Below are 27967 nucleotides of genomic sequence, written 5' to 3'. Positions count from 1 at the left end.
ATTATTATATCTATTCATTTTATTATTTTATATCTATTAATATTGTTACTTTTATATTTTACTTAGTTTAATTATATTATTAATAAAATAACTAAATAGTAGTGTTTAGAGTTGTGATGATACACTAAATTTGGTGTGATACTGTAGCATCACACTATAATAGTGTCAATTTTAGAATTCTGTTGGAGATATTTTAGTTCTAAAATTACACGAAAATAGTGTTTAGGAGTCCCATTAGAGTTTGGTCTAATAGTTTCATTTTGCATTAGTACTTTTTTGTGCGTCTGGTATTTTCTCTACTCACCGCCTACAACAACAATTAACGGAAAACAAATAATAAAATCTCTTTTGCTTTGCATACATAAATGATGGGAAAAACGTTTAAAAACAAAAAAAAAAGTTCCAATTCTAAATATATAAATTGCTTGTAATGATTTTTTTTTTTTTCGAATTTGTTATTTCCTTAACTACCTGTTATTGAGATTTATTATGCCTAGTTCCTTTACAAATGATTAATAAACGAAAACAAATTATTGAAAGCATACTTGCTATCCATCATATGCATCTTTTCAACCATATCTATAACTTTGTTAAAAAAAAAAACTGAAATGAAAAGACAAAGAAAAAACTGATTATGATGCCATAATATATAATATAGTAATCAGATATTGATTCCATGCATATGCATGTTTCAGCTTTAATACTATGAGAGAAATTCTGCCACTTCATTATAAGATCAATGACTCTCTTCTCTCATGGTACCGGAACCAACCGGATTTTGTATCTCATCACGATGTCGAAACTCGCGGCTGCATCTCCGAAAATTTCTTCGTCCATCGAACTTAGGTCGAAGTAGGTATTCCCATTCGAATCAATGATCCCGAAGTCGACAACGTTATCCACCAACCACCATTCAAAAAAAAAAAAAAACTCTTAACCATGATGAGTAAACCAAAGAGAATTAATATAATGTTTTCCAAAATCTGTTTTGAAACAAAAAACAAAACAAGAGCTACTTTCGTTGCTTTTTTATTCATTGGTTAAGGACCTTAAGGTCGATAAATTGACATAACGATAGGTGTTAGTTACTACTACTAGTAGTGTATTTTTTTTTTTTTTTTTTTTTGACAAAGGTTAGTACTCTCTAGGAAAAATTATATAGGGGATTGCGTCAATTTATTGTAAGTATCGAAAGGTTAAGCAAAATTACTTGGCATACAACTTGGAAAGAAATAGTTTCCCCCTCGATATATATTGAAACAATTATTCCTATAACTTCTAGATATTTCTTTATTTTCAATTAAAACCAAAAAAAAAAAAGCTTTCAAAGATTCTTCTTCGGTTCATTGCTTTCAAGAAATAGAGAACCTTGTATACCACTCAACTATAAATTCTAGTTTCTTGGTATTTTACCTTTATCTACATCAATCTTTTTTTCTTAAAGCTTAGTAAATCACTATAGCTTAAATCGATGACAGAAACACACTCGAGAGAGTGAGGTCGTATTACAACAAACAATCGAGTTCTTTTTTACTTTCTTGTTATTGTTAATAACCCCGTGAATTTAGGGCCAATCTCCGACAAAGAAACTCACGAGAATAATTTTTTAACAAATTCAGACAAAACACAGGAGTCGAGAGAGACTGTTCCCTAAGCCAACGTGGAATAAAGAAAGAAACATTTTTTTGTCGTGACAACGTTGGAAACGACGGCGTTTGCCGTTGTTGGCATTGTTTGCAATTGGACAATGAAGAATACGCACACATCACGGACACGGGATGATCATAACTTTTTTAAAACGAAGTCGTTTCGTCGTGTTTGGATTCTCGTATAAAGCATTCCTTCACGGGAAGGTCTTTCCAATCCAAGTTGTTGTAACTCTCAAGCCTAATTAAGACAAAAAAAAAAAACTCAAAATCACAAAAATGGTTCCACCGTTTATTATGTGTTCAGTCATGATCTTGTTCATCGTCATAGAACCAACGACCATAAACGCTAGAGAATTACGACCTTCCGATCACGGTCTTGAGTACTACTACGAACCAACAGGCGAGTCTCAATCGGAGATGACCACATTCTTCGGACCACCTTCTCCAAATGAGCTGACGCCGCCGACGACATCTTCAACATCATCATCATCATCACCAGCGTCTACTAGCTCGATATTGCCGAGTGCGGTGAAATCCCCACTAACGACGACGACAACGTCATCAAAAGTTCGAGACAATGATGAAGAAAATGATCACGTGATGAATCACGTGCTGGTAGTGGGCAGCTTGGTGTGTGGACTCTCCGGTGTAGCTTTGATGGTCGCTTCTGCTCTCATTTATTTTCTTGGTTACCCGAAAACACAAAATGCCTCTGTTAATTGTGATCACATTCATAATAACAATGTCACTAATACCAAGTAGAATTCGTTGTCTAATATAATTCGCTCATTTGATTCAAGAGAATTAATAAAGATTTTGTGGTTATGTGAATCATTATTATTGTAGAAAAACAGTTAGTTACTAATAATAATGTATTTTGGTTATTGTGAAATTATTTGAATTGGTTCGGTCGGTTTAGGAATAATTTTCGTCAATTTGGTTCCGGTTTTGCGTTAATTAAATTAATTAATAGGAGTGGAGAAATCAATAATTAAGAAGTCTGTGAGAGAGCGTCGCGTCAGTTGGAGGAGTCCAAAAGAGGGGAGAAAGGAAGAAGCTTGGCCTTTGAGGAGTTTCAAAGCTTGTACTCTATTTATATATAAAAACCCTAAAGCTCATCATCATCTTCTTCAGTCAATCGGTTATATTGAATCTGAGTACCTTACTCTCTCCGATTGATCACAATGTCTCACTCTGCTGTGGTGTCTCAGGTCAGATCCTCACTCTTTTTTTTTTGTTTTTCCTGATTTTTTTTAGTCAACGGTTGTTTTTAAACTCGTGATCCTTGTGATTGAGTATGGCCGGAGAATTATTGAATGAATCAACTGTTTGTTAGTTTTTAGGGGTTTGAGTCGGGTTAATGTTTCCCCTTGTCTTTTTTCGGAGAATACGAGGGAACTTTTTTGAAATAGATTGATTTGGTGGTTTATGATCTTTGATCTAGGTTTAAGGCTTGTGTTTTACTTGATTAAAATAGAGTTTTTAATCTGATGGAGTTTGAATTATCTTTTTTTCCAATTACAGGCTGGTGCTGTCTCAGTTTCAATTGGAAACGAACGTTCTCTTAGAAGATCCGTCTTCAAGGTGATGATGATGCATCCCAATCTCTCTTTTTAACATAAAGATTCTAGCTTTAGCTGTGTTTGTTCTTGTACACATTAGTTTTAGCTTGAGGTGTTTGGCTTCCTCCTGGTTACTTTCCTTGAGATTGTATTTGTTTGATTCATTTCTTTTGAGTTTGATCTTTTACCATGGCTTGCTTTGTGCTTTACCATTTTTTTCATTCTGCAGCAGAACAATAGCATAAGCTTTAATAGCAAATCATGGTCATCTTCCTTAGCATTGAACCAGAAGACAACAAACGTTAGAGATGCAAAACGGTACACCAGCAGGACAATATGTATGTCTGTTCAACAAACGAGTTGTTCCAAGGTTACTGTCTCTCCTATTGAGTTGGAAGACCCCAACGATCCTCCTTTGAACTTGTACAAACCCAAGGAGTCTTACACGGCTAAGATTGTCTCTGTGGAGCGAGTGGTTGGTCCAAAAGCCCCAGGAGAAACTTGTCATATCGTCATTGATCATGATGGTAACCTTCCTTACTGGGAAGGACAGAGTTATGGTGTGATCCCTCCTGTAAGTCATGTCCCTTGTGCTGTTACATCTTTTCGTTGTCTTCAAATTGTTTACCACCATTCTTCATCCCTTAAGTCTATTAATGAACTGGATCTTGTGTGTGTAGGGTGAGAACCCGAAGAAACCGGGAGCACCACACAATGTTCGCCTTTACTCAATTGCATCAACGAGGTATGGAGATTTCTTTGACGGCAAAACAGCGAGTTTATGTGTACGTAGAGCTGTTTATTACGATCCCGAGACTGGAAAAGAAGATCCTTCAAAGAATGGAGTCTGCAGCAACTTCCTCTGTGATTCAAAGCCCGGAGACAAGATTCAAATCACTGGTATGTGAACTAAATCACATAGATAAAGACCCCTTGGAATAAGAGTTCTTAGTTTACTAAATATACTTTTTCGAAACCAGGTCCATCTGGGAAGGTAATGCTACTACCCGAGAAGGATCCAAAGGCGACACACATAATGATAGCCACAGGAACAGGAGTGGCTCCTTACAGAGGCTACCTACGTCGAATGTTCATGGAAAACGTTCCAAACAGGACATTTGGCGGCTTAGCTTGGCTCTTCCTAGGAGTGGCTAACACCGATAGCCTTCTATATGATGATGAGTTTACCAAGTACTTAAAAGACCATCCGGAAAACTTTAGGTATGATAAGGCGTTGAGCAGAGAGGAGAAGAACAAGAAAGGTGGAAAGATGTATGTGCAGGACAAGATTGAGGAGTACAGTGATGAGATCTTCAAGCTATTGGACAATGGAGCTCATATTTACTTCTGTGGGCTTAAAGGAATGATGCCTGGGATTCAGGATACGCTTAAAAGAGTTGCAGAAGAGAGAGGTGAGAGCTGGGACTTGAAGCTTTCTCAGCTAAGGAAGAACAAGCAGTGGCACGTTGAAGTCTATTAAGCCGCCTAAACTTTAACCTTTCTTTTAATATGTCTTTGCTGTTTTTGATTTAAGAATCGTAATAAAATTGAAATTGATGTTGTTCTACAATATTCAAACATTGATAATATCTGAAATTTGTTGGTCTGACTTTGGTATATTCTCAGAGAATATAACAAATGAATCATTTATTTACATATACATCAAGAAAACGACAAAACGTATTAGTATTTATTTTCATGTGCTACACAATAAGAGATTAAAAGCCAACCAAAGGTTATAGAATATTACATAAATATTCGAATCGATATGAGTCACATAGCCTAAAGGAGTTTTATATGAAACTCATTTTATAACAAAATCATCGGTTTACCACAACGTATTATTCTATAAAACTAGTCTGCATCAAACCAAACCGAGATTAGTTTGTTGTCTCTGGAATTCGAACAAACGAGAACCGGTTTCGCTATCGATGACTCACACAACAGAAGAAAATACAAATAAGTCTTACGGGCAGCGGGTAGAAGGTAGGTCCCGCGAGAACTCGTGGACTTGATGAGTTAAGTGAGAGACTTCGGTCAGCAAATTCAGATCTGCCCGGAATCATCTGCTACGTGCAATCTGAAACGCTTCTCTCTTTCTCCACTTGTACGATCGATATTGCGTACGCATCAGTTGTTACAAACCCTGCCGTTTTCTTACCTGCTGAAGCGTAAAACGTCATAATGTTGTGCACTGATGGAGAAGGACGCTCTGAAGTTTAGAGGACATTAAAACTCCAGTTAAAAGAAGAAAACGACACTGTCTCTCTCTCTCTGTTCTTCATTTTTCTTCTCTTCTTCAAGCTGAGGCTCTAATCTACATACAAGATTGCAGAGGTTTTTTTTCAATATATTAAATTAGAGGTAAATTACGTTACGTATATAATTTTTTTCACTATGATTTTTGAAATTCTTAGCTTTTGACTTTTTTTTTTTTTTTTTTTTTTTGGGGTTAGAAATGGCTCTGTCGTTTTAGAATTTTAGTCAGATTGTAATAGTTACAGGGTTTTTAAGTTATGAATTGGTTCCTTGAAAATTTTATTTAGTAGGCTTGACTTGTTTAGTTTGAATAAGAGGTTAATGGTTTTGTGGGGATATGATAATTCTGGTTCTTGAATTTATTTAATAGGTTTCAAAAAATCATATACTGACTCTGTTCTTTGGAACTTTTCAGAAATACTGCTTCGGACATTAAGCTCATGAGTCATGACTTCCTCAATCCATGAGCTGTCTGGTTTTGCTCTCTCTCTTTCTCTTCTTTATTCATTTTATGTTTATATATCTCGTATTTCATGTTAATTCTGTTTTCAGAACTTGATCCATAGTTTATGTTCATGTGGTTTGCTGTTACTGATTCTTGGGTTGGTGCTCTCTTGTTAAGTTTGGTGTTTTCTTTGTCTAGGTAACATTGTAAGTCATGAGAAGCAAGAACAGAGAGATTCTCAATTCCAGTCACCAACTCCTCCTGGAAGAAATTATGAATCAATGGCTACAAGTTTAGTCTTCTCAGAGCCGGTTCCTCCTCCTCCTCACCCGGGGAGTACACTTCCCATGGTAAAACATCTCTCAGCTGCCCAAAAAAACCCAAACTGTTTAATCAGAAGAACTATATCTTCGGTTTAGTTTCTTGCACCTTTCTTACCCTCTGTAAAAAATATATATATATGTTTGATCACATATCTCTTGATTAATGCTAATGAGTTCCATCAATACTTAATATGCTAAGTCTTTTTGGACCCCTTACATTTGAAGCTAATTCGAGTTGCTTGTCATTCGTGGCCTTAGACGTTCTAGTTGATACATTTACTTCTTGACGACATTACCATCACCTTTCTGCATTTTCATACAATATAGAAGTAACGAATTTTGTTTTGTTTTGTTTTGTGTGTGTTTGTGTATTGTTAATACTGAAGGCACCTGGACAATACCCATATCCAGATCCTTACTACAGAAGCATCTTTGCACCGCCTCCACAACAACCCTATGCCGGGGTATGGTGTATTAACTACAACGAGTGTTCTGATCCGGATAAATGTAGTGAACAGTTCAATGATTAATGTTAACAGCTTATTTACAAATCATTTCAGGTACATCTACAGTTAATGGGAATGCAGCAACAAGGTGTTCCTTTACCATCTGATGCAGTCGAGGAACCTGTTTTTGTAAACGCAAAGCAATACCACGGAATACTGAGGCGAAGGCAATCTAGAGCAAAACTTGAATCGCAGAATAAAGTCATCAAGTCACGTAAGGTAAAATACTTTTTTCTAAAAATCATGTTTTGCTATGATTCCTTACTTCGTTTGAGTAAACCTTGAGAGTGTATCTTGCAGCCATATTTGCATGAATCTCGGCATTTGCATGCGATAAGAAGACCAAGAGGATGTGGTGGCCGGTTTCTCAATGCCAAGAAGGAGGATGAGCATCACGAAGAAAGTCATGAAGATAGTTCCAACCTTAGCTCTGGTAAATCCGCCATGGCTGCTTCGAGTGGTACATCTTGAGAAGGTCCCTACACGACAAAGCTTTGTTGTATTTTGGCTCTGTTTGGTCTCAGCTCATCTATGTCTTTTAGTGTATGATATATATACAAATCTTTGTAGAAAAGTTATAGGGTTCTTGGGAGCAATTAGGTAAAAACGTGAAGTGGGTTTTTAGACTTGTGATTATTAAAATAAAACCCACTGAGGAAGAAAGGAAAAATAAATAAAGGGAAATGTCATGATGTTTTAGTTAAGATACAATGCTACTGATATTGTTTTCTTGTAAGAAATTTTGGTAATAAAACGAAGAATGGAAGAATCCACAAACAATGTGACATCAAGGGTTTTGGGTTTATTGCAATTTATGTAAAACTACAAAATTTGTTGCTACAGAAAAAATCATTTATGAACCACAAGTTTGTTGTATATGTAAAAGCAAAACATCATCAAGTAGCACTCGGATTGAAATAATTACTAATTAACCTAGAGATGGAGAGGAACTGTATTATGATGTTGAAGAAAAAGCAATGTTTTGACTTTTAGATCAACATTGTCACAAAAGATTTGACATTCGCATTTTCTTAAAGGGGGAAAAATTAAGCACAATTTCTTCTTTTCTAAATTATATTTCCTATCAGTAAAGATCATCCATGTTATTATTTTACGAACTATGGAGACAAAGGCGAAACTTAAAATAAAATTTATGTGGACTTTCTGTTTGCTATTATGATATTTTTATGATAATGGATTACGATGTTTTTTTCATTCATAGTCAAACACACAAAAGACCATGTATAATATTTTTTGGTTCTTGACACATGTCGTGAGTTTTATTAAGAGAACCCTGGTTTGTATTGTATTGTATAGTTTCCAGTTTCCACAGTGACACACATACATAAAAAGTTAGAGACAATCACAGGCGTCAAATAAATAATGAAGCTATTAACTGAAATGTATAAAAAACAAAGTACTCAAAAAAAACTGTAAAGAGCTCTATAATGTAGCTTTTTAGTGGCGCGAGATATACTCTCCTACGTATAAAGTGTGCTAATAATTGATTATAGATAGTCTTGTTCTTTCTTAAACAGAAAAGAAGAATTTAATATGAAAGAGCTTTAGTAACACGATTTCTATCTTTACGAAGTAGTATTTGATTAAGATAATACTAGTAATTGTTAGTAGTAGTGATACAAATTAAAATGCAAAAAGAAAAGACAGGGTAAAGTGGGCATATATATATCTGCGAGACTGCCATGTAGGAAATCGAAGCGCATGCACAAAGTAAAGAACTCATGATGAGACTTCACATGACCTTCTACATCCCTTTTTATTACTATTTACTTACTACATTTCCGTATTTAATGTGTGTATATATATATTGAATCTGTATTCCTCCTTTACGAACATGCATGTATATAATATTTTCATGATGTCGTTTTCGCCAAGATAACAAAAAAAAAATATCGTGATGATAGATTTGGTGCTTGCCGTACATGTCGATATTGGATGTAGTCAGTATGTTTAGCTTGTTTTCTTATGTGTTTTTTTCCGTAGGATTGAGTGAGGCGTGAGACCAACCGCTCTCTGGTTAAACGGAGATATTGGGGGAAGGAGAAGCAAACCACATCCACATGTATTGCGACTGACTCCATTTTGTTTTTATCGTTGGGGATATATATTTGGCATACAGAGATTTTTTGGATTTAGTTTACTCGGTTCTCGACGAAATAGTTCTCATGCGTTAAATGAGAAATGCATTGAGATTGAGGTCATGAAAGTTAAATACTATTTGAAATTCAAACATGATCCTAATAATTACAGTTTAAATTTCCGTTCAAAACAAAGAGGAATAAGAAAACCAAACAACTATACAACAGAAGCAATGTTTGGACAAATGGATACAAACCCAATTGAAAAATCGTAACCAGACAACCAAATACAGGTTGTACCCCCCAGCAAAGGCAGAGCTGTGTCTTTGTTTTCTCATATACTTTATTATTCAAAACTTTTTTTTTTTTTTTTTTTTTTGGTGTAATGTTAAAATTTTATACCAATAAAAAAGAGTTTACATTTTACAATGAAACCCAAAAAACAAACCTAGTTCTGAAAAAGAGAGAGCAATGGAACAAGTTAAACAAGTTAAACAAGAGCAATTCAAAACTTTTGTAGAAACAAGTTAAACAAAAGAACTTAACGTTAAACTAAAAGAAGAACCACATTCACGCTTCTCACGCGCGTAGTGACATTTGTACATACTTGTCATCCATCATCTTCCGCATGGTTACAAAGAAAAAAAAGATGGACATACGATACAAGAACATGCCACCCACCACGGTAATAATATGTACATGCACATACGTACATTGTTACATACATCATCGTTAGCACAATAAGAGAGAAGAGGGTAGAGAAAAATTTGATGCTATGTTTGGGGTAGGCCACTGTCACAGAGCTTAAAGCCAACTGCTTTGTTTCCCTAAGTTAGCAAATTACCCCATTTCGTCAAAATTCCGTTTCTTCTGACAACTACACTTACGTTTTACGGATGATGAAAACTGTTTTAAACAAAGTTTTTTTTTCTTCTTCTTATTATTGATTTTAGTGACAAGCACATTAGGTGATTTTTTTAATAATAATTGAAAAATGTCTTTAAATTTTGCAGAGACAGCCTTTGCGTGTTGGCTTTTCTCATCTATTTGTGTTTATTGCAATTACTAATTTGTTGAGTCTGAATGCTAGTACTAATTTGTTGCGTCTGAATGCAATTAAGTTTTCAATTCTAATTACTTTCAATCCTTTTTTTCTTTTGTCAACATCTAAACTTTTTATCTAAATCAAGAATATTGAAAACATACACATTAAAGCGGAGAATTTGGTGATGGTGATATGAAATCAAATTAGAGAAGTAACTGATCATATATCTCATAAACTTTATATTGTCAAGAGCTCTACGAAAAAAAAATCCTAAATGATTTTACTTCATATACATTAATTCAACCTCTAAAATTAAGTTTTATATAAAATTTAAGTTTTCTCCTATCACATAATTTTTTTAAAAAAGCTTATGCCAAAAAAGTTTTTTAAAATTATTTTATCTTCAATAGTATATGTTTTTAACAAAAACATTGAATTCATCCTACTATCAAAATTTTACTTCTAAAACCTATGGGTTTGAATGGTTGTGGTGATTGTAACATATAAATCCATTTGTGGATTAAACCATTTTTATTTACTATTCATCAATTATAGTGGTATATATCAAAAAATTGAAAAAAATCCATCGCATACTAACTACAAACTAATCAAGAATATTGACATACACGTTAAAGCGGAGAATTTGGTGATGGTGATGTGAAATCAAATTAGAGAAGCAACTGATCATCCATCTCATAAACCTATATTGTCAAGAGCTCTAAGAAAAAAAAATCCTAAAAACAAAAATGAAAATGTTTTTACTTCATACACATTAATTCAACCTCTAAAATTAAGGTTTATATAAAATTTAAGCTTTTTCCTATCACATTTTTTTTTTTTTAAAGTGTATGCATGAAAAAAGTTTTTAAAAATGATTTTATCTTCAAGAGTCTATGTTGTTAACCAAAACATTGAATTCATCTTACTATCAAAATTTCACTTTTAAAACCTATAGGTTTGAATGGTTGTGGTGATTGGAACATATGAATCCGTTTGTGGATTACACCATTTTTATTTACTATTCATCAATTATAGTAGTACATATCAAAGAAAATAGAAAAAAAATCCATCACATACCAACTACTAACTATTTTTACGTACAAATAAACTTAATCGCGATAATTTGTTGTCCACCTCAAAAAAATATAATAGACTAAACAATTGACGGATTATTGGACTTTTCTTGCAACATCCATTCAAACCATATATTGTTAAGAGCTCTAAACAAAGATTAAATAAAATAATTGTAAAGATGGAAATTCTTATAAGCTTTGTATAAACTGAAAGCTTTCTCCTATCACAAGTTTTTGTTAGTAGTAAAGCTTTTGCATAAGAAAAGTTTTAAAATTTTACTTTTTTTTTTTTCTCAACAGTCTACGCTTTTAACCAAAACATTGAATTCAACCTACTCTCAAAATTTCACCTTTAACATTTTTAAAAAATAAATAATATTTTTACAAGTTTAGTGCTTCTTGTTGTTTCTTCCTTGTCCTCTCTCTCTCTCTCACAAAAGATCTTTACTTTACTTTTTCCAGTATTCTCTCTCTTCTCTCTCTTCTCTCTCTCTAGTCTCTACTTAGCTCCTTTTTAACTCCTCTTTCATCTCTCCTTTGCAAATGAGAAAAACCCAAACTCTTTTCCCAAACCATTACCATCTCATGAACAATCTCAAAGGAGGCTCTCTCTACTCAGAGAGCCTACCAATCTAACTCCAACTCTTTTTTTTTGTCTCTCCATCTCATCTGGGTTGGTCTCTCAATTATTTCTACCCTCAAAGTATCGATTTTTATTTCTTTCTTCTTTCCTTTTGTAAACCCTCTCTGTGGAAGTTATGATGGCTCACTCCATGGACGATAGAGACTCTCCTGACAAAGGTTTTGATTCGGGCAAGTACGTTAGGTACACGCCGGAGCAAGTTGAAGCTCTTGAGAGAGTTTATGCTGAGTGTCCTAAACCTAGCTCTCTTCGAAGACAACAGCTTATTCGTGAATGTCCCATCCTCTGTAACATCGAGCCTCGACAGATCAAAGTTTGGTTCCAGAATCGAAGGTGGTTCTCTTGTTTCTTTATTTAACTGCTTTAATGGAATGTTTTTTATTTGTGTTCTTTGATTGTTTCTGAAATTAAAAATTAGATTTTTTTATTGTTTGTTTGTATTTGAAGACAATTATTTTAAACGCCTGTTCTATTCTCTGACAATGTTTTGTTAAATGTTCTTGTTTTTTGATCTAAATGGTGATTTTAAAAGCCTTTTGAGTTTCAGATCTATGTCTATATAATTGAAAGATTTTTGTTTTTTAATCTTTTAGCTGCTTAAGGCTTTGTCGACACAGTTGAAAGTGAAAATTACATGAAAAAATGTGACAGCTAATCAAACTGTCTTTGATGAGCTTTAAAACGTCTCTTTAATTTTTTATGTTCTTAAAAAAAAAAGTTGTAATATTTATGCAGAGAATATGTTGGAAATTACATAATCTTTTTTGTTCTTTATGTCATTCTGGTGTGATTCTTAAAGCAAAAAAGTGTGTTTGTTGCTTTAAACTCTCTTCTGTTCATTCTCTATTATTTTCAACACATTTATCATACTATAGTTTTTGTCTTTAAGCTTCTTTTCTTTCTTTCTTTTGGTTGTTTGTTGACTTTTTAGATGTCGAGAGAAGCAGAGGAAAGAGTCAGCTCGTCTTCAGACAGTGAACAGGAAGCTGAGTGCTATGAACAAGCTTTTGATGGAAGAGAATGACCGTTTGCAGAAGCAAGTCTCCCACTTGGTTTATGAGAATGGATTCATGAAACATCGTATCCACACTGTAAGTCTTTCATTCCCATTGCTAAATGCAATATAGAGAAGCTATTAGTTTAAAAGGTGTTATATTCTGATGCTTGTATATGGGATTGTTCTTTAAGAATTCTAGATAGTGACTGGTGAAGTCTCTTTATTTTCACTTAGGCTTCTGGGACGACCACAGACAACAGCTGTGAGTCTGTGGTCGTGAGTGGTCAGCAACGTCAGCAGCAAAACCCAACACATCAGCATCAGCAGCGTGATGCTAACAACCCAGCTAAGTAAGCAAGGATCTTTTTTTTTTTTTTTTTTTTGTTAGTGAAATTCTCTTTTGTCAGATTATGTGAAGAAACTAACATTATCTTTTTGTAAATGTCTTGTGTTGGTAGTCTTCTCTCGATTGCGGAGGAGACCTTGGCAGAGTTCCTTAGTAAGGCTACAGGAACGGCTGTCGACTGGGTCCAGATGATTGGGATGAAGGTAAATAAGTTGTAACAGTTTAAGGTTTTTATATGTGGAAATGGAGTAAGTTTTCAAAATGTTTTAATTTGTATTTTCATGGTGATGTATGTAGCCTGGTCCGGATTCTATTGGCATCGTAGCTGTTTCACGCAACTGCAGTGGAATAGCAGCACGTGCCTGTGGCCTCGTGAGTTTAGAACCCATGAAGGTAAATGGTGTTTCGTTTTTACTTTACTATTGTTATGTGAAAAGGAGAACTTTCTGTGAAGGCACTCTAAACTTCAAATACTGTGTAGGTCGCTGAAATCCTCAAAGATCGTCCATCATGGTTCCGTGACTGTCGATGTGTCGAGACTCTGAATGTTATACCCACTGGAAGCGGTGGTACTATCGAACTTGTCAACATTCAGGTCTGTTCTATAAATCTATCAGTCGTGTTTTTATGTTCATTTAAAATGTACTGATCATTGTTCATGGTTGGTTATCAGATCTATGCTCCTACAACATTAGCAGCAGCTCGTGACTTTTGGACGCTGAGATATAGTACAAGTCTAGAAGATGGAAGCTATGTGGTGAGTCTTAGGAACTGGTTTTGTTCTTTTATGATTCTGTTTACTACATTTGCCTTATATTTTCGTTTTTCCTTCAGGTTTGTGAGAGGTCACTCACTTCTGCAACAGGTGGCCCTAATGGTCCGCTGTCTTCAAGCTTTGTGAGAGCCAAAATGCTGTCAAGTGGGTTTCTTATCCGTCCTTGTGATGGTGGTGGCTCAATTATTCACATTGTTGATCATGTTGATTTGGATGTAAGCATATGATTTGTAAAAACACATCAGGACTCTTAGAAGTCTGCTCTTTTATGTTAATTGCTGAATTTCTTTGGTTTGGTAGGTCTCAAGTGTTCCTGAAGTCCTCAGGCCTCTCTATGAGTCTTCCAAAATTCTTGCTCAGAAGATGACCGTCGCTGTAAGTTCCTTATGAACCTGAACTTTTTCGTGACCTGACTAGGCCATATGTTTCTCTGAGTTTTACTTCCACATTTCAGGCTTTGAGACATGTGAGGCAAATTGCTCAAGAGACCAGTGGAGAAGTTCAGTATAGTGTTGGACGCCAGCCTGCTGTTTTAAGAACTTTCAGCCAAAGACTCTGCCGGTAATATATTTTTTCTCAATAAGCTTAGTTTTATAGTTCGGAGCATTGTCTAATCGCTTTTGCTTTTCTTGAAATTCAGTGGTTTCAATGATGCTGTAAATGGTTTTGCGGATGATGGATGGTCTCCAATGAGTAGTGATGGAGCAGAGGATATTACAATCATGATCAACTCTTCCTCTGCTAAATTCGCTGGCTCTCAATATGGTAGTTCATTTCTTCCAAGTTTTGGCAGCGGTGTCCTCTGTGCCAAAGCTTCTATGCTGTTGCAGGTTTGTACACCATGATTTGACATTTACGAAAAGACAATAGAGTCAGTTTCTTCAATTTATAACGCCATTGTCGTCTCTTATTTATATCCCCTTGAAGAATGTTCCACCCCTTGTACTGATCCGTTTCCTGAGAGAACACCGAGCTGAATGGGCAGACTATGGGGTTGATGCCTATTCTGCTGCATCTCTCAGAGCAACTCCTTTCGCTGTTCCGTGCGTCAGAACTGGTGGGTTCCCTAGTAACCAAGTCATTCTTCCTCTCGCACAAACACTCGAACATGAAGAGGTAAATAGATTCTCAAGAAAATTGTCCTTGTTGTCTCTTCTTTGGCCATGCCTTGAATCCTATTTTGTTTACTCGTTTTAGTTCCTCGAAGTGGTTAGACTCGGAGGTCATGCTTATTCACCTGAAGACATGGGTTTATCTCGGGATATGTATTTACTGCAGGTTTGTTTCGTATAAAAAGACTTTCTCTAATTCTTAAAGTTATGTTATTGAAATAAAACTTTTGTTTCTTTTTTTGCTTTTGTCTAGCTTTGCAGTGGCGTTGATGAAAATGTGGTTGGAGGCTGTGCTCAGCTTGTCTTTGCCCCTATCGATGAGTCATTTGCTGATGATGCACCTTTGCTTCCTTCTGGTTTCCGTGTCATACCGCTCGAACAAAAAATAAATCCGGTAATAAGAAAACTGTTATCAAAACACAGTTAATATTCTGGAAGGGTCAACTGACACACAAATCTTTTTTGTATGTAACAGAATGACCACCAATCTGCAAGTCGAACACGGGATCTAGCGTCATCTCTAGATGGTTCCACCAAAACCGATACAGAAACAAACTCCAGATTGGTCTTAACCATAGCCTTCCAGTTTACTTTTGATAACCATTCAAGAGACAATGTTGCTACAATGGCGAGACAGTATGTGAGGAATGTTGTTGGTTCGATTCAGAGAGTCGCTTTAGCTATCACCCCTCGTCCTGGCTCAATGCAACTTCCCACTTCCCCTGAGGCTCTTACTCTTGTCCGTTGGATCACCCGTAGTTACAGGTACTCTTCTTAGAACCTTAATCTAAGGACTTGCAACAAGAATGTGTTTATCTATCTCATTCTAATTCAATGAAACGTTTTTTCTTTTGGATGTTTTAGTGCTCATACTGGTGCAGACCTGTTTGGAACTGATTCTCAATCCTGTGGAGGTGACACATTGCTTAAGCAACTCTGGAACCACTCTGATGCTATATTGTGCTGCTCCCTCAAAACCAACGTAAGATTTCTGTTCTTGTGAGGTGCTCAATCCGGTTCTTGGTTCGGTTATTGGGAATTGCTAAGATAAATTGTCTGATAAATTTTGGTTCTTAGGCCTCACCGGTATTCACATTTGCAAACCAAGCCGGGTTAGACATGCTTGAAACAACGCTCGTGGCACTTCAGGATATAATGCTCGACAAAACTCTCGATGACTCTGGTCGTAAAGCTCTTTGCTCCGAATTCGCTAAGATCATGCAGCAGGTTAACATTTTCTAGCTAGTCGTTTTATTAAGTTTCCCGGTTAAGTTGTCATACTAAGTTTGGAATGAATCTTTCAGGGCTATGCTAATCTTCCGGCGGGAATATGTGTGTCGAGCATGGGAAGACCAGTTTCGTATGAGCAAGCGACGGTGTGGAAAGTTGTTGACGACAACGAGTCAAACCACTGCTTGGCTTTTATCCTCGTGAATTGGTCGTTCGTTTGAAAAAATAAAATGGTTGATTATGTTTAGATATTAAAGTTAGGATGCTGTTTTGGTAAGGTTTGTTAAATTAGACGGTCCATGACTCTTATGTATTGAAAAATGTGATGATGATTTCTTTAATCAATTATGACACTATGTATGAAGACAATATCTATTATTCTGTGCTTTAGTGCTTATGTTATTTTTATTAGTGTTTTCACTTGTTTCGATTTTTCTTTAATGTTGGTAAAGTTTACTATCATATTTTATTTGTTTTATATAATAAAGTATGTTTTATTTAGTAATTTCCAGTTATTCATTATTGATGTTGCAAAAGTTTTATGGATGGGGCTTATTTTGCATGTGTAAAATATCTTAATTCATAACAAGAAGAGAATATGGGACTTGTGATGGGGGACTGTATCATATGCATAGTTTCACATGAAGAAAGCATCCAAAGTGTGGTTTGTATGCATAAATAATCATCCAGAGAAGATTGGATTTGAATGAATCTTTGACAATAAATGATGCATAATCATTGCTATTTGATCTATTAAATTGGATAGTAGTATCTATCACAAGAAAAACTAGTCATGATGATGCTGTTCTTTGACTTAATAGGCAGCAGGAGGAACCTATACAACTTTTTTTCTTTATGGGGTAGTCTAATTAGTATGGAAGTTAATACTGTAATATAGCTAGCTTTCCTTTCGAGCAGAGAAACCTATAAACTTGCAGGTTTCAAGTTAACAGAAGTTTGATGCCGACAAAATAAATGATTTTTTTTTTGTATTTGCAAAATAATAGTAGTAACTCTCTGCGTTCTTAAAAGTTTCTTAATCCGCTGTCTAAATGTCAAATCGATGTTTGGCCATTTAATTTCACCATTCTATTTTACAATTTTTGCTGTTTCGTAGTAACCGTTATACATTATACTTTTATAACTAAACTGCAATTTTAACTATAAAAGATTACTATAAATGAAAAACAGCTTAATAAATGAAAAATGTAGGGTGGGTGATTTGACCGCTGCGTGATTAAAAATGAAAAAATGTGGGATAAACAAGCTGATTTGTTGCGTGTGTGGTGAAAAAAATAAAAAATAAATAATAAAAGAGATGTGGGGTGAAAAGACAGAAGAGATTCTGGTTGGGACAGATCTGGCTTTTGTGTAAGGAAATGCCTTACCCGATTCTGCCTCCCTTGGTTTCTTTTAGTCAACACCTGCTTATGTCATCCTTTTCTCTCCCCATTTAATCCTCCTCCTTTAGTTACCCATATATATGCAATTGAGTCATATGCATATACTGATATACCGACCGGCTCCAAGGACCAAGCATATATATTCACTTTGAGTATTACTCCGACCGCTTCCGTTATATAATCTGAAAGACCGATTTGAATAAAAATGAGATTTGATTTGATATACAAGGAAGGAATATATAGTTTGCACGAATATGACTTTTAAGTTGATTTGATTTTTTTTTCGTTGACACATCACCGGCTATATAACGCTTTGGTTATATATCTGGTTTTATTTTTACCAATGTCAGCAACTAAACCTCAGTAAAGAATATTTGAGTTCGGGACCATATAAACAGAGTTCTTCTGGCGCATTTTTATATATATGTTTGTTCTTTTATCTAAGTAATTAGTTATATAGTTGTGGGAGCATATTTTTCTGATTTTTCATTAGATGGGTATTTATATTTTTTTTTTTTGCTGTTGCTACTAAGATCAGTTAATCCAAAATCAATATATGTTATTTACTTATTTATTTATACGAACGATACATTTATCAAACATTAATCATTTAGATATATGCGAAGGATTATTAATCCTACCTGATATTGTTTTTTTTTTCTTTTTCTTAAGAACATTTTGACAATATCTCTCAGACCTATTAAAATCCCGGAAACCGAACCGAAATTGACATTCTACTACCAATTGGGGGACTTAAACAACCAACATGTCAACATGACATGACATCCATGATCCATCCATACATATATTACAATGCACATGAATGCATAGTTTTGGTCTAGGTTAATAGGACCCGCTAGGTATGACACACTATAATATATATATGGTATATATACATGTATGCATCTCTGCGTATATTTTGGTTTTCCCAAATTGGGAAATTATTGAATTTCGCTCTGTGGGTGCAGCAGCATATTTAAACCCTCGTTGAAAGCCTAGAAGAGCTAATTTGGGTTTTGTTTAAATTTTTCAAAAGATCTGTATGAGTCTTTTTTTTTATATATAAATGAGTTCAGGTCCAGAATAATGTTATTGTTATGAATCCAAAATTTGTGTATACTCCCTTTAATTTAATCTTACAAAACGCATATCACGTTACGAAAACAATATTTTGTGAGTCCCCGTTACGATGGAACCAGTGGTGAATGTTGGCATTTTATAAAAAATTGGAATATTAGGGAATACTAGATAGCTAGTTTAATAAGTGCAATTATATAGTACAAGTATAGAACAGAACCCTACTTTTGTGTTGTCTTTTGTGTTTTGTCTTTTCTCTCTCATTTTTTGTCTACTACAATACTCAAGAACTCAGAAGAAAATACTATATATGTAAAAAAAAAAAAATTACTCCACAGTTTTGAAACTAGGGTAATACTATTTCAGTATTTTCTTCTTCTTCTTGGTAAAGCAGTAAACAGAAACTGTTGGGCAATGCAGTGATATCTTATTGGCTCTAAATGTCAGTTTGACTCATTTACCATTTTGTTTTTTTGTTTATTTGACCCCATTTCAAACTTATTAATTTTCATGTTCTCCTGAATAGTTTTTTTTTCACCACTGCACTGCTCTGTTGTTTCTTTTGCATGTTGTTTTGGTTTTGGTAGTTGTTGTAGTAATTATTGTTAACATTAAGGGAGTCGTCTGAGAGATATCAAGATAGTGAATTTGATTATTTGAAAGTGTGTAAATGCACCAGAAGGCATGGTCTATAGGTCCAAAATCATTTGAACGTTGATACCATTAAAGTTTATGTGAGATGTTGAAAATGTAAATGTAGGTTTGATGATTGAAGGGCTTTAGGACATTGAATTTTGTGCAGCACCAAAACAAGCAATACTTTTGATTTTTTTTTTTGGTCATGATCCGTTTGCTGCAAGGTTGATGATACATTGTCGTTTTACTACTTTTTAAAGCGGGTACATTGTAATACGTACAATGATTTCGATTTTTGTTTGACTCTTGAATGATCAATTTCAAACAGTTGTAAGCGATTACTAATTATCTTGACCATTACATATTTAGATTGGCTAAGAATCTTAACTTAAGATACATGAATATAACTTTCTCAAATAATTAGCGTTTGAGAAACAAGATGCCAAAAAAATGATGATTATTACTTTATTAGTAAACTGATAATAGAATGTGTAATGTATTACTTTAACATAATCATTTTGTCAACTAACGTAGTAAATATTGGTATATATATTTATCTATGTAAATACTAAATTATTTTTTTTGAAAAAATAGGTAATCAATATAAAATCACACTTCGGATTTTTACCATTTACTTTAACTAGCTAATTGCTAGCAGTCTTTTGGGACTGTTCTCATGAATATATTAACACTCTTTTGGAGCTAGTAGCACAGTTTATAAAAGCTTGAAGTGTGATTTTATATTAAAAAACAGACTTCAGAATTTTTTTATATATAATGATCTTGCACCGTTGGTATATTTTATAGCGTCAAAAAGTGTTAAATTTAATAAACACTTATGGTCATAAACAAATTTTATAGTTTATTTTCATATTAGTCAAACAATTAAGTAATATTTATTTTGTAAAAATATATTAATATTATTTTATAAATTGAAACATCAATTATTTATAACTGATATAAGCACTTAAAAAGTTGACGACATCTTCGACGGGTAGTCCAGCAAAAAGTTGACATTTTTACACATAATCCAGCAAGAAAATAATGTTGAACGGAAGAAGCCATTTTTGTTGGTGATAAATGCAAAAACAAAGAGAGCGAAAAGATTATGAAAATGGTGAAGAGAACAAATATAAGAGAGAAAATGAGGGAAGTAAACAAATTGTGTCAGCTAGGTAAATGTAAATGTAAAGAGACTACAAAATTGCTTTTGACAAAACCTATAAAACGACACATTTTCTGATTGGCTAATTTGTTTTATGTGACTATTTGTTTTAAACCATTGTTGTTTAGATATTAATGTCTTTCAAATATGGTGAAGATATTTGGAAACCATTTTTGGAGTAGTTATTCGGAAAATGTTTAAACAAATATGTTATTCGGAAAATGTTTAAACAACGAAAATGTTAAAGAGACTTACTGAAAACCATTGCCACCATTCCTCCTCAAGGTAAAGTTTGAAAGATATTAATGACTATTAATTTGTTTAAAATTCTTTCAAATTTTTAGAATTCCGTTAGAGATATTTTAGTTCTAAAATTACACGAAAATAATGTTTAGGAATCCCATTAAAGTTTGGTCTAACGATTTCATTTTGCACTATTATTTTCGCGTCCGAAATTTTTTCTACTCTCCGCCTACAATAACAATTAATGGAAGACAAACCATAAAATCTCTTTTGCTTTGCATACATAAATAGAGTGTGTAATGTATTACTTTAACATTATCATTTTGTCAACTAAGGTAGTAAATATTGGTAAAATTTAATAGCTAAATTATAATGATAATGTTAGAATTAAATTTATACTATAATTGATATACTAAATTAAATTTATTTTAAAATAAGTAATCAATATAAAATAAGTAATGATAATGTTATCATTTTAATATAATTTATTTTATATTATAAAATTTAATTCTAACATTATCATTATAATATAATTGATTTAGTATATTATAATTGATATACTAAATTAAATTTATTTTAAAATAAGTAATCAATATAAAATCACACTTCAGATTTTCACCCTTTAACTAGCTAATTGCTAACAGTCTTTTGAAACTGTTCTCAGAATATAGTAACACTCATTGGGCCTAGTAGCCCAATTTATAATAGCTCGAACTGGATATCCCCGACCCACTTAGTATCCTTCACACTATCGCATCATGTCTGTCAGCAATTGAGTTTCACTTACAAGCTAACAGTTTACTATATACATTAATCGAGTAATGAAATATAATCGATTTGACTAATTAAAATGCAAAATAGAAACATGATCAAAAGAAGAGGAACATTTCTTCATCATTAACGAAGCTACTTTAATCAACAATAAACAGATAGATCCCAAAAGTTTCTAAAGTACTTTACAAATGTTTTTAAAACCTCATCTATAATGGTTTTCTTTTTCCTCTATCAAGAATCTCTTATAGAAGAAGAAGAAGAAGAGGATGCAGTGTGTTTCTTGGGAGTTGTTGTCAGCTAATAGCCAGGGATTTCACCTGGAACTGGAGCCAACTCGTTCTTACTGAATTTCTCCTCATCATAAAACGTTGCACGCACGGTCCTTCCTCCAAAGTATCTCCCATCGAGATCCACAAGGGCTTTAGTTGTTTCCTCGGATCTTGAAAACTGAACAAAGATTCTGACTGCTTCGTGTACAGGGAAGTCCTTTTCAGTGATCTCAAATATCAGAACACGAGTGACTGTACCGTATTTGCCACACTCGCCTCCTACCTCGTCTTCTAGCTCATCATCTACTTCTCCTGGCCCAACCTTCAGGCGCAGATAAAATAGGTGATCCGTCAATCAGAATCGCAGAGCGTAAATACACGAGAAAAGAAAGATACTATCTTTGTAGCATGTACTTATTATAGTGAACAACAATCAGAATCACAAAGAGTGATTCATATGTTTATGAAAGTAAATTCTCTTTGGTAAGACAATATATGTGAAGGAAGATGCATTCCTATGTGAAGACTCTCTAATATTTAGCAATCCAATTCTGAGTGCTCAAACTAGGCTAGCCTCAAAAACCAAAGATGGTCCCAGATTCTATTTGAGGGGAAGATACTGTAACTTTCGCACGTTGCTTTCAAAAAATAAACAATCTAAATTCCATAACAACCTGAAGTTCACTAAGCTAACATTAACATAACTAAAACTATGAGCTACTAGCTCCAATGACAAAGAATTTTCTTTGTAAAATTGCCAAAGCTATTTATTTCAAGATACAAGCTTGAAAGAATCAAAGTACCACAAAAGCTCCTGCTCTCCCGTGGCAGCCTTACTAAATCCCGTTTTCCACACAAACGTCTTCAACAGTATTACCATATGCCTTACATTCAATCCCCGAAAAATCAAGCGAAGGTTTGGGTTTATCAATCTAACATGCTTCCAGCAATTTGATCTAACAACTTATAAACTAAGACCACATCAAATCCTGGAAAACAGCAATATCATTCTAGCAGACCGTTCTAAACTTTTGTATCAAAGCGTGTCCTAATACAAGAACAAGTTTGAATTGCAACTATTTCTAAACTAAGAACCAGATCAGATTCTCTCATTCTCACCCATATCCTAGCAGACCGTTCTAACTCATTGTAGCAAATTGTGTCCACTAGAACAAGGATCACTGTAGCGTCACATCAAAAATCTGAAGTCAAAGAATGCATAAGTTCAAGAGGGTGTATTGAAACAACATACCATGTTTCTAAGAAGCAGAACCCTGGTTGGTTCACCATTGATATTAACACTCTTAACCACCTTCTTCTCCACAGACTTGTGCTCACTAGCATTCACAATCACACCAGCTCTACGATCAGTCTTCTTAGCCATCAACGGCGTAGTGATACCTTGCTCTGATTTCCCAAGCCCTTGTCCCTGTTTCCATCCCATCTTCGCCATCATCCTCTGAGCAGCTGTCATCTGCCCACCTGCTCCAACTCCTAACCCAATCGTCTCCGATTTCCCAATACTAAACCCGTCAACATTCCCCGGAGTCGGAGGAGACGAAGATCTCCGCTTCCCACCACCGCTCATAGCAGCGCGTCTCTTCCACGCTTCCTCACCTGAGATATTCAACCGAGACGGATCACTGTTATCTCTCTCTCTCTCTTCTCTTTCCCTCTTGTCTCTCTCCTCTTCCTCTTGCCTTCTCTTATCCAGCTCTCGCTTCATCTCAGCTTCCATAGCTTTCCTCTTCGTCTCCCTTTTATACTCCTCGTAATCGTTAGGTCTCGCTGGATCGTACTCTTCGATCACAGATGATGTCACACCGATCAATGCTGGCTGCGAAGGTGATGACTCTATCGCCGGAGTAATCAACGAAGAAGAAGAAGAAGGAGGAGGCTTGTACGGTGACGACGACGACATGACAGGTTTGGGTTTGTTTGGAGGTCTTAGAATCGTTTGCGTCGGAGCAAAAGCCGGTGGTTTGCGAAGCGTAGGTGGAGCCATTTTGGTACTGCTTGACCATACGGAGGAGGAGTTGCCGCTGGGTTTCTCATCATCGGACGGTGGTGGAAGGTCTCCGTATAATCCACCAAGCATTTTTTCCCCACTCTCAGCTTCTTCTTGATTTCACGGTTTGGTTTCAATTGGAAAGATCTGCTCAAAATTAGGGTTTTTTTTTTTTAATTTTTCCGATCAAGTTCTTTTTTAAAAATAAATAAATAAATAAAAAGCTTATTACTGTAAAAAAAATTAAAACCGACTTTACGAAAAGAGAAATAAATAAATTATTTAGCAATCTCGTAGTGAATTGTTTCTGGGCAATTTACAAAATCTTGCATTAGAAGCCAACGTTTGTGATTAATCTGTGGGATAAACCCTAGGAAAGTCTTGTTTTTTTTCCCCGTCTTCTTGCGTTTAGTTCTTCAGGTGCGATTCACGATCCTAATCTTTTCTTCTGGGTTTTATTTCTCTATGATCGAGAAACTTGGAGGAACCACCAAATCTCCAGATTTTTTTTGCATCTAGTTTTCTCTGCTTCTTCTTTACCAAAAATAAAAAATCTACGAACTTTGAAGCAAATTATTTTAGGGTTTTTCCTCCTTTATGGTTTTGTTTTAGCAGCACAGATTAGTCGAATTTTAAAGCTGGTGAATTGAATATATATATATACATATAAATCCAACAATGATTGTTGTTTAAAGCCTTGATTTTGAGTGTTTAATTTCTCTAGTGGTGTGTTGAAATGGTTCAAAGGTTTAATCTTTGGATTTGTTCTTTCTTTTTGCAGATATGGTGGTGATGAATCCCTCGTTGTGTGTTGGTACACAACCGCTTGTGTTCCTCCCTCCTCGACTGAATCATTTTTCCAGTAATGGTATATGTCTATGTCTACTTTTTTTTTTTTTTTTTGTATCGTTCTTCAAATTTCAACAGATATATTGGGTTCTTGTTTTGCTTTTACTAGCACTTAGTTTCTAATTGGTGGCCATTGTTGAAGTTGGGTTTTGGATTTCTCATTGAAAAAATTGAAGAAACGAGAGTTGTTACTATTGATGTCTTGAGAATTGAATCATATCCTAGTGTCGTATCATTGATCCTTTCTTAGTCCGTTCTTCTAATTTTGAATGAAGTCTAAAGCTCTTCTTCTACTCGTCCTCTGTGACACAGGAAACTTTCATAGGCGTTATCCTACAACAGTTTCTATGCAACGCCAACCGTGGAGCCAGAGAAAATTTCCTTCTGTCCAGGCAGTTGGAACGCATGCAGTGCAACCTGTTGTCGTCTCTAAGAATAAAAGATCTGTCTTTATATGTAACTCTGCGCTGGTATGTTCTATTTGTTACTTGCGATCTAGTTCCTATCTTAAGTTTATGTGTTTAACTCTTTAGCTGTTGAGATAACTTGTTGATTTGCATGTCATCATACATCATTTTGCTTATTTGTTGAAGAAGATCCTTTTGCTCTTATGGTCAATAGTTTAATTGTCCGGTATTCTCTTTCTAGGTGTCTCTGATTAGCTAGCTGTTTACGTATTCTGATTTATATCCTGCAGAATTCAAAATGCAGTCAAGGGCAAACGCAGACCGTTACACGGCAATCACCAACGATCACACAAGCTCCTACTCATGGTAAATCATTGTATCCTTCTCCTTGTTAACTGTATTGATGTGCGTTTTCATGTTGAGGAAACTATTTTGTGTTTCAAGCAAACAAGAATGGCTTTAAACTATATGATCTGTCACGATTCTAGCAAATATTGAACTGTGTTTTAGAATTCATATTGTGGCTTGATATGGTTCTTATTCTAGTTCCTAAAACCGAGATGGACTGGTCTGTTCTAGTTGGTATCTTCAGAACTTAATTTTTTAGCGTTTGCGTAAATATCAGGAAAAGAGAAATCCCCAAAGCTTGATGACGGTGGAAATGGGTTCCCGCCTCGGGATGATGGCGGTGGTGGTGGTGGCGGAGGTGGTGGTGGGAGCTCTTCAGGTGGATTCTTCCTTTTCGGGTTTCTTTTGTTCATGGGATACTTGAAAGATTTGGAGGGCGAACATGAAAACAACCATTAAAGGAGGGGAAAACATGAATGCAGAACAGAAAAATCTCAAGACAAGTATTCTCCAAGAGAAATCGTGTACCTGAGACGATAGATTCTAGTACTATCAATAGGCACAGATCTTATGTTTTCTCAGTTGTGTTATGAATCAGATTCTTGTTCCTTGACACAGACAAAGCTCATCTTAAACAAGTGTTCGAACTATGCAACCATTAATGACTTAAAATTTTACTCCTCTTCTTTTGTTTAAAAGTTTGCCACCAGACTATTCTTTTTTGGGAGATGCAGAGAAATCACAAATGAGTGACTTAAAAATTTACTCTTCTTCTTTTGTTTAAAAGTTTACAAGACTTACGAAATGTTCATCACCGGCAATTGCCAAAGGAGACGCCACTTAAAAAACAGTTATTTTGCTTAGTATATGCATCTGGGAAATAAAATCAAAGCGTTTTGAGTCACTTGCCTGTTGAATGTGATCAAGTCTTCATTTTATTATCTTAGAAGATTTGTATATTATATAGTGAAAGTAATTGATTTGTGTTATGTATAAACTATTCGTTTCACACACCCAGTTAAATATATGTATGTGTGTGTCTCCACATTGGGTTGTCTTCTAGAGACGTGTCCCTTAGTCAAAGTGTGTCATGTAAACCTATAAATACAGTTTATATATCTAATAAAAGAGTGTTGTTTTACATTGAGTGTAAAACAAAATACAGAGAGAGAGACAAAAGCAGAGTAAAATCTGTGTTGTCCAAAATCCTTAACAACTTTGAGAGTTCAAAGTAGTCTTACATTGCCGTCCTTCGTCGGCGGGAAATGCAGGCTACGGTTGATCTTCATCGGTTGTGCCGGATTTGGCAAAAGATAATGTTGTCCCTGATTTGGCATAAGATGAGGTTGGTATGCTTGCTGGAACATGTAACCTGGTTGTTGCTGCATCATTTGTAGTTGTTGTTGCTGCATCATTTGTAGTTGTTGTTGCTGCATCATTGGTAGGTGGTGTGGTCGCATCGTTGGTGGATAGGGCTGCCTCGGTTGCGGAGGCCGCAACTGAAACTTTGATGGGACTTGCCAGTTTCGGTTTCGCATCGGTAAAGGCTGTACAAGCTTTGATTTACTGGTGAAACAGCATAGAAAAGAACGTATTTTTTGTAGCAATGTCTTCTTCTTCTTCTCCTGCTGATTCATCTTCTCTTGGAATTCACGTTCCATGGGTTTAGGATCATAATATGAACTAGCAGAGTCAGAAGAAGAAGTTTCATCTTCATCGTCGCTCTGTAGATCATCATCTTCAATCGGGTACTTAACTGAGAAGAGCTCTGTTTCTTTGCCACATTTATTAAGTTTACGAACCAGAGCCATAGGTTCGACGTCACCTGTGACTGTCAAGAGACCTTTCTCGCTGTTATACGCCACTTCTTCTACACCTGTTTTCATTGAAAATTAAGTATAAAGAATCATCTCATGTTATAAGACTTATACAATATATGAGTCAAGAAGTACTTTTTCTTATTACCAGAGATACTCTTCAACTTGATGCTTGCTTTGTTTTGGCAACTGGTGCAACACTTTAGATCGACTTTTAGTATGCAAGTCTGCAAAATTGACACAGCTAATCATTAGCAACTGAAGAGAGAGAGAGAGAGAGAGTGTGTGATAGATAGATACATCAATTGAGAGAGAGGAAGATGTACCGGGACAGATTGGTTTGGGTCCGCCATTCTGAAGAAAGCTTGGCGAAAAGAAGAAGAAGAAAAAACCCTAAACTGAAATTCAATAGAGAAAAAGAAGATTTGTACAATAGGCAATGTTAAATCTTTTGTAGACAAGGTAGAATCCATAATCTTTCCATAATTACCGAATTTAACATTAACAAGTTAAGGTAAAGATACATTTATTTTCTTTGGTAATGATAACTATCATCAGTTTCCATATTCGAAGAATCTGGCAATTACATGACCTGTCTTCTCCATATTTACCAAGTTAATTCAAGATTTCAAGCTCAGAGTGAGAGGTTAAATTATATATATGAGTTCCCATTCTTATCATTTGAACTCAAGCTAACGAGAAAAGTTTGTTAAATGACTTGATGTTACCATTTAGCAGGAATGAGAAATGAAGAAATAGCAAAGTGACTTAGTCGGGGAAGATGATTGGCAAAAAGATAGAAAGTATAGATCTGTTGCGGCACGGGAGCAACAACTTTACAACACACTTGATCTTGATGTGTCTATGAGGTAAAAAAAACTCAAACAAGTATGAAAAGCTTGTAACA

The 27967-nt window shown here is 35.0% G+C and overlaps 7 protein-coding genes across 10 annotated transcripts; 5 read left to right on the top strand and 2 right to left on the bottom strand.

The window, feature by feature from the left end:
* The first annotated feature begins 1925 nt into the window (after positions 1–1925).
* On the top strand, positions 1926–2480 carry LOC104757421 (uncharacterized). The gene has a single exon (XM_010480164.3). The coding sequence runs from the start codon at positions 1926–1928 to the stop codon at positions 2409–2411; it is 486 nt and encodes a 161-aa protein (XP_010478466.1). The 3' UTR covers positions 2412–2480.
* Positions 2481–2540: 60 nt separating this feature from the next.
* On the top strand, positions 2541–4820 carry LOC104757420 (ferredoxin--NADP reductase, root isozyme 2, chloroplastic). Of its 2 annotated transcripts, none has more exons than XM_010480163.3 (5): positions 2541–2860; positions 3174–3233; positions 3444–3785; positions 3892–4111; positions 4192–4820. In XM_010480163.3, exons 1-5 carry the CDS (start codon positions 2834–2836, stop codon positions 4689–4691), a joined length of 1149 nt encoding a protein of 382 aa, XP_010478465.1. In that variant the 5' UTR covers positions 2541–2833; the 3' UTR covers positions 4692–4820. The 2 variants fall into 2 exon arrangements, with proteins under 2 accessions (XP_010478465.1, XP_010478464.1); XM_010480162.3 differs by having other exon boundaries at positions 3441–3785.
* Positions 4821–5347: 527 nt separating this feature from the next.
* On the top strand, positions 5348–7524 carry LOC104757418 (nuclear transcription factor Y subunit A-7-like). Of its 3 annotated transcripts, none has more exons than XM_010480161.3 (6): positions 5348–5575; positions 5886–5940; positions 6114–6265; positions 6625–6702; positions 6799–6963; positions 7045–7524. In XM_010480161.3, the coding sequence occupies exons 2-6, from the start codon at positions 5934–5936 to the stop codon at positions 7213–7215; spliced, it is 573 nt and encodes a 190-aa protein (XP_010478463.1). In that variant the 5' UTR covers positions 5348–5575; positions 5886–5933; the 3' UTR covers positions 7216–7524. The 3 variants fall into 3 exon arrangements, with proteins under 3 accessions (XP_010478463.1, XP_010478462.1, XP_087353198.1); XM_010480160.3 differs by having other exon boundaries at positions 5360–5575; positions 5886–5945; XM_087497072.1 differs by having other exon boundaries at positions 5426–5575; positions 5886–5945; positions 6093–6265.
* Positions 7525–11086: 3562 nt separating this feature from the next.
* On the top strand, positions 11087–16484 carry LOC104759547 (homeobox-leucine zipper protein ATHB-9). Its single transcript, XM_087494867.1, has 18 exons — positions 11087–11937; positions 12536–12695; positions 12836–12951; positions 13060–13150; positions 13245–13340; positions 13429–13542; positions 13621–13704; positions 13782–13937; positions 14023–14097; positions 14177–14283; positions 14363–14552; positions 14650–14838; positions 14920–15000; positions 15088–15228; positions 15310–15599; positions 15699–15816; positions 15912–16061; positions 16139–16484. The coding sequence occupies exons 1-18, from the start codon at positions 11720–11722 to the stop codon at positions 16283–16285; spliced, it is 2523 nt and encodes an 840-aa protein (XP_087350993.1). The 5' UTR covers positions 11087–11719; the 3' UTR covers positions 16286–16484.
* Positions 16485–21462: 4978 nt separating this feature from the next.
* On the bottom strand, positions 21463–23883 carry LOC104757417 (DNA-damage-repair/toleration protein 111). Its single transcript, XM_010480159.3, has 2 exons — positions 22884–23883; positions 21463–21953 (listed from the first exon to the last, which is right to left on the bottom strand). The coding sequence occupies exons 1-2, from the start codon at positions 23727–23729 to the stop codon at positions 21660–21662; spliced, it is 1140 nt and encodes a 379-aa protein (XP_010478461.1). The 5' UTR covers positions 23730–23883; the 3' UTR covers positions 21463–21659.
* Positions 23884–23919: 36 nt separating this feature from the next.
* LOC104757416 (uncharacterized) lies at positions 23920–25925 on the top strand. The gene is made up of 5 exons (XM_010480158.3): positions 23920–24059; positions 24421–24507; positions 24801–24958; positions 25186–25261; positions 25521–25925. Exons 2-5 carry the CDS (start codon positions 24423–24425, stop codon positions 25700–25702), a joined length of 501 nt encoding a protein of 166 aa, XP_010478460.1. The 5' UTR covers positions 23920–24059; positions 24421–24422; the 3' UTR covers positions 25703–25925.
* Positions 25926–26469: 544 nt separating this feature from the next.
* Positions 26470–27129, bottom strand: LOC104759545 (uncharacterized). The gene has a single exon (XM_010482454.2). It carries the CDS (start codon positions 27127–27129, stop codon positions 26470–26472), a length of 660 nt encoding a protein of 219 aa, XP_010480756.2.
* Positions 27130–27967: the final 838 nt, after the last annotated feature.

This window comes from Camelina sativa, chromosome 17, assembly GCF_030686135.1.
Source record: "Camelina sativa cultivar CO46 ecotype springtype chromosome 17, ASM3068613v1".
Taxonomy (NCBI): domain Eukaryota; kingdom Viridiplantae; phylum Streptophyta; class Magnoliopsida; order Brassicales; family Brassicaceae; genus Camelina; species Camelina sativa.
This window is presented reverse-complemented; position numbering and strand designations above follow the sequence as displayed.